General features: G+C 49.3%; 1 protein-coding gene across 1 annotated transcript; it reads right to left on the reverse strand.

The window, feature by feature from the left end:
• Positions 1–217: 217 nt before the first annotated feature.
• On the reverse strand, positions 218–2800 carry IFT70B (intraflagellar transport 70B). Its single transcript, XM_009514825.2, has one exon. The coding sequence runs from the start codon at positions 2719–2721 to the stop codon at positions 730–732; it is 1992 nt and encodes a 663-aa protein (XP_009513120.2). The 5' UTR covers positions 2722–2800; the 3' UTR covers positions 218–729.
• Positions 2801–6145: the final 3345 nt, after the last annotated feature.

Below are 6145 nucleotides of genomic sequence, written 5' to 3' on the forward strand. Positions count from 1 at the left end.
GGGGACTCTGGGGGTCGCAGAAGCGGAGGGGCAGCACTGGGCAGTGTCTCTGAAGCCAGTTACGTCCAGTCATAACAAACTTTACTGTAAGGGTAGATCTAAACTGAGGTGTCATCCTAACATATTCTTCTTGGAATATATTCCTGTCCCTGTATTAGGTATACAATTTGCTAGAATACTCCCGCATTATTACTGAGTCAGCAAACAGCAACATTAATGCTTGTAGGACTGATCTTTTTATTATAAAGCCATTTTTTGTGTTGAAATATACTATCAACATGGTCTGTAACATATTAAAAATACCTTGGAAAAAAACAGAAGAAAAACATTTCATACACAGGCACAAATTAGAGAACTAAAACAACCCACTCTCTTCAATTTCTGTGCTAGAAAAGATGGATTACTAATTATTTTCAGCTGTCAACCAAAGAAAAGAAACTTGATCAAAATTTCAGAAGGATAAAGTATTTAGGTGTATATATCTTCAGGTGTACGTAACATGACAGATTACTGAGAATGCCCCTAGTTGTTTGGTGCGTGTTAATTCCACGCAAATATTCTGTTTTCCACTGCATGTTGTTGAAGTACAGGACAAAATCTTTAAAAGTATGCAGTTGAGAAAAACCCATACCACTATGGACCACCAGGGCGAGCACTGCCTCACAAGTGTAAGAAAAGAACAGACACAAAGTTCTCATTTCTACTGTATGGGAACACCATTTACACTGTTCACCCAACGATCTTATACATCAGCGCCCTCAAAAGCCTGGCTTCGTAGGTGACTGTATTCTTCCCACTGTGCATCCTCTTTTCTTCAAGGGGTTGCTCAATGACAGCTGGGATGTTTCTTCCATACAGCTCACATTGCTTCAGAAACTGAATGCATTCTTGAATAACGCTGTCACGTAGCATTATCATGTGTTTGGACATGTTCTCCAGCAAGGACAGGAAACACCGTTTGGCATAATACCACGTATCAGTGCTCAGTTTTTTGTGATACGGCTCCAGGCTTTTAATGACCCTTGAAATACCGAAGTCATAGTTTCCCTTCACACAGTAGAGGGTACCAATTACTAGATTGACAATGCAAAGATGGTAGATATTTTTATCAGGATTACTATAGGACAGCTGCTCTTCTCCCTTCTCAATCTTCCTCATCAGTTCCTCTGCGTCTTCGTTCTGGCTTGTCAGGATGTAGGAAACGCAGAGGTTAGCTAACACAATGGCACTGACGTGGAGAATATTGTCATAGTGCTTTTTAACTATTGGCTCATAGAAGCTAATAGCCTCTTTATATTTGTTCTCTTGCATGAAGAGCACGTGAGCCACGTTGAGCTTCCACACCTCATGTTCGTTACAGAATTCCACCGATTTGCGGAAAATCTTTTCTACCATTGTGTAGTTCTTCATGTCCCAGTAGATCTTTGCCTGGGCCATCAAGACAGGTACATATTTATCCAGAGTCTCATCATACTCACTAACTGCCTTTTTTACAGCTTCATCATCCCAATTTTGCCTTGCTTCCTGTACCTGCTTCGTGAGTTTTCTCAGCTGCTCAGCCAGTGTCCCTGCTGAATCGTCTAGCTTGTGGTAAGCCTCCTCGGGGGCAGTTTGACAAGTAATAATGGCATCCAAGAAGTTGTACAAGTAAGGTGTAAGCAGTTTGTAGGTCAGATGGGCATTCTCTGCCAGCACATCAGCTGCCAGGTCATAGTACTGATGCTTGCAGTAGAGGAGTAGCAAGTTTCCAAAAGTTTCTGGTGGACAGGGGTTCTGCAGCAGAAGAAACTGCAGTTTCTCAAACCCTTCAGTGGGCTGGCTGTCCATGTTCATTAGTGCCTGGTTGTGCAGTGTGACCGGATCCAACTCCTCTTCAGCCCTCGGCGGCATATCTGTGAGTGCTTCCTGGGCTGCTTTCAGGTTGCGCAGTTGGTACTCAATGGCCGCCTTGAGGTTGAAGGCCTCCACCAGTGCCGTGCGGTGCAGGAGCAAAGTGTTGCCCACGCTGTGGACATCGATGCCCTCGGTGGTCATGCCCACGCTGAGCTCCGGGTGCTGGTGGATGCCGCGCTCTATGATATCAGAGATGTGTTTGAGGGCAGGGACGTACTGCTTGGCCGCGTAGCAGCACAGCGCCATGTTGTAGGACAGCTCCGGGCAGTAACCCAACACTTGCATGGCGCCGGCAAACTTGCCGCTGGCCTCTTCGTGCCGGCCTTGCCGGTACAGCAGGCAGCCCAGCATGATCTCGGCGTCGGCCTGCTCCGAGGGGTCCTCGGCTGCGCCGGGGCCGCCTTCCGCAGCAGCGGCGAGCGCCTCCTCCACCAGGCTCTTGGCCGCCGGGAGGTCGCCCTGGGCGTAATGGACGGCCGCCTGCAGGCGCAGGGCCCGGCCCTGGTAGGCGGGGAGGTCGAGCAGCGGGCCAGCGGCCCGCAGGGCCTCGGCGTAGAGCCCGGCCTTGTAGAGGGCCTGCGCCTGGTAGAGGCGGTAGGCCTCCAGCTCAGGGTGCAGCGCCGCCAGCTGCTCGTAGCACTCGGCCGCCGCCGCGAAGTCCTGCAGCTGGTAGTGGCAGTAGCCCAGCAGGGAGAGGCCGCCCCGGGAGCGGCAGCTCTTCTGCAGCTCGCGGCTCAGCAGCGACACCGCCTCCGCGCACCGCCCGCCGCCGATCAGCCGGTAGGCGACGGCCGTGTACTGCCCGTCGGGCACCGCCGCCGCCTCCATCCCCGCTGCCACGGCAACGGACCCGCCGGGCAGGCAGCGGAAGCGGAAGCCGGGCCCCCCGCTGCCATGGCAACGCCTGCCGCCGGAGCGGAAGCGCTCCCCGGGGCGTCGCTTTGCGGGCGGTGGCTCCGCGGAAGCGGAAGCGGCGGGGCCCGGGCCCGGGCCGGGGTGTCGGGCTCCCCTACACTCCCTGCCCGCCCGCCCGCCCCTGCACCGGCGGCTCGCCGCGGCCCGGCCGGGTGGTGGAGAGCCGCGCCTGGTGCCGGCGGGAGGGCGCGGCGGCGGCCGCTGCGCCCGTGTTCCTGCAGCCGCTGGGTTTTCTGCCATTTTCTGTTTCCTTTCGTGCTTGTACCTCCCGAGGAGTGAAACGGGCTGTGTAGTCGCAATTCAGTAGGGCTGCGTCAGAAGAAGTGCGACCAGCAGCTTGAGGGCCATGGTTCTCCCCTTCTGCTCCGCTCTCATCTGGCCCCACCTGGAGTACTGCATCCAGCTCTGGGGCCCCAACATAAGGACATGGACCTGTTGGAGCAGGTCCAGATGAGGGCCACGAAGACGATTAGAGGGCTGGAGCACCTCTCCTATGAAGACAGGCTGAGAGAGTTGGGGGTGTTCAGCCTGGAGAAGAGATGGCTCTGGGGAGGCCTTACAGCAGCCTTCCAGTACTTAAAGGGGGCCTACAGGAGGGATGGCAAAGGACTCATGATCAGGGAGTGTAGTGGCAGGACGGGGGGTAATGGTTTTAAACTGAGAGGGTAGATACAGAGTTGATATAACAAAGAAATTCCTCACTGTGAGGGTGGTGAGGCACTGGCACAGGTTGCCCAGAGAAGCTGTGGATGCGCCACCCCTGGCAGTGTTCAAGGCCAGGTTGGATGGGGCTTTGAGCAGCCTGGTCTAGTGGAAGGTGTCCCTGCCCATGGCGGGGGGGGTTGGAACTAGATGATCTTTGAGGCCCCTTCCAACCCAAACCATTCTATGATTCCAGATTGATTCAAGCAGGCCAGTCCTCTTAAAAACACTGCCTAGACTGAATGTTTCCTGTTTCAAAAACTTAGGCAGCTCTGAAGAATAAAAAGTAAAATCAAAATGAGTTCACTGACTTTTTCAACTCCTTTATTTCTGTAACTTGTGTAATAGACTAAGTTCTCTTAAGCAGTAAGTGGTAGTGTGAAAGCAGGCCCTAAGCTAAACATGCAGTCTTGGAATATGGGCCAGTATTGCATTGGTGTCTTGGGCTTTTTGAAATATGAAACAACCCCTTTACAGCCTATCAAGATCCAAAATTTGTCATGGCTGATGGAAGGAAGGATGTTTGTATGTTAACACAATCTGCCAGCTTTCCTGCAGCTTTAAAAAAGCAGAAGAAAAGATATCTCACTTTTCAGTAACTATTTCAACAATGTAATTGTTCTTTGGAGGGATTTTTTTTTTTTATCTTCCCACAGTATTTCTACTGAACAATGACGCATCCAGTATCACAGACTATAACCAGTGTAATTTCTGTATGTGTAAATAGGTCTGCTAAAGTCAGCAGCCAGGTTTGGCTTCTGGTTACAGACTAATGCCAAGCATATCCAGTGAAGTTAGGTTTGCTCCTAGGAATGAGTGCTGCAAGGTCATGGTTCAAAAATCGTATCTGGGCCACTCAGTCTCGCGTTTTTTCCTGCTCTTCTGTTTGTGTGATTCAGTAATCAATAGCTACAGCTCTGATTCATCCTGACAAGGTATTTTCAAAGAAAAAAAATCACAGCAAACCATTAAAAGGATTTATTATTATTTTTAGAGAGACCAATAAAACCAAGTTGTCCATTTTAAAACCATGCTTAAAAAGCTGAATCAGCATTGTTTGATCTACTAAAGCAAAACAGTGAGGGTAATGGTCTTTAAATGCAAAAAGGTAAAGGATGCAGAAGTCAAAGTTACACGTTTTGAAAGTATGTAGGATTCACTTGCATTAGAAAATACACACAGTATTTCTCTGTGTGTGTCGGTTGTTTCCTATAGGCAAAGGTTCAAAGCTTACAATGGTATTCCCCACACAGCTGTAAGATGCAGTAGCCAGCATGCTTATAAATTGGTAACGAAACACAAAGTAACCCAAGAAAGAAAAGGTAGCAGGCAGGATACAGTACATGTTCCAATACCGGCACATTCAAGTGATGGAAATCGCATTTCAGCTCATTTGTACCTCCCCCTTTGTTGTTACGTTAGAAACCATTCAGATGATTTTACCCTTAAAAATCTTCTGTTTCTTTGACAAAGCCAATAAAAACCTTCTTTCTCTATGTTTTCTCGCCGAGAACTCTCTTAAGTATTGGAAGTGTCTGTTAATATGTTTTACATAACCTTGAAATAAACCTGTTCTAGAATTTCACTCAATGCATAAACAATCTATCAGTAACTAAAATTATTTTAATTTTGTGAGGAGAAAGTAAATATTTGGCCTGTAGACTGAAACACTTCTATTTTTCCACTAGGATTAATTGGTCTAAATATCACAAATTTCATTAGGCACTGCTGGTTGCAGTTCTCAAAAATAGTTTGTGAGTACTAGTACTGGCTTTGTTGATAACTACAGGCACGTTACGAGATTGCAGTGCGCTCTAAGGAGGAGCAATTGGCGAGGTCGCCAGTCCTGGTAAATGCAGCTGCTGTACCAAGGACACCATCTGAAGAAATACCTGAGCTAAAATGCAACATACTTGTCTACTCCACGGCTATTTTCTGCAGGGCACAAAATGTACTAATGACGTTCTCAGCAAGATCCCTGGCCCTGCAGGTAGTAGGGGCTGGCTGTGGCAGTGCTGCATGGGGAGTTCAGTGTCTAATTGCCCCACGAGGCATCCCATTTGAACTTTGGTGGGCTGCTGCTGCCTAACCTTGTAAGTGTGATTCTGCTTTGGAGCAGGAGCAAAATCGTGCCCTGACAGAAGCACAGGTCTACATCCTGATCATGTTCTGTTGAAGCTGTTCTCTTTTGCCTGTAGGTCCTAGGCTGGGAGAAAGGCAAAACAATAGGGCACTTTTAGGGGAAATTGATTTGACTACTCAAACTATAGCGAAAAATGCCTCTTGGACATCTTGTTCTCAGAAGGTGGGAAACCTTTCTTCTGTCCGAGCCACAGGAGAGCCTCTACCCCAGGTGCTCCTCACCTTGAACAGTGTTTGGTTTTCTGGTGGGGTCACAGTGTTGTGTTGCAAGGGAGCGCTTTAATCCAGGAGGATGCACATACTAGCCCCTCGTGAGATCTTCAACCAAAGCCTGTCTGCTCTGTGCAGCTCCCAGGCATGAAGCAGAAACTGGGGCTGTACCCCACAGGTGTCCCATCTCCCTGCTGGGCACATATAAAGGGCTTTGGTGGGAGGGCAGGAGACAAGCTCACCTTTGTGACTCCCCACAGGCTGGTGGGGAAGGTGCACCCAC

Source organism: Phalacrocorax carbo, chromosome 5 (genome assembly GCF_963921805.1).
Source record: "Phalacrocorax carbo chromosome 5, bPhaCar2.1, whole genome shotgun sequence".
NCBI classification, from domain to species: domain Eukaryota; kingdom Metazoa; phylum Chordata; class Aves; order Suliformes; family Phalacrocoracidae; genus Phalacrocorax; species Phalacrocorax carbo.

Excerpts from the sequence above, each read along its gene's own strand:
- IFT70B (XM_009514825.2), bottom strand. The coding sequence starts at position 2,721 with ATGGAGGCGGCGGCGGTGCCCGACGGGCAGTACACGGCCGTCGCCTAC.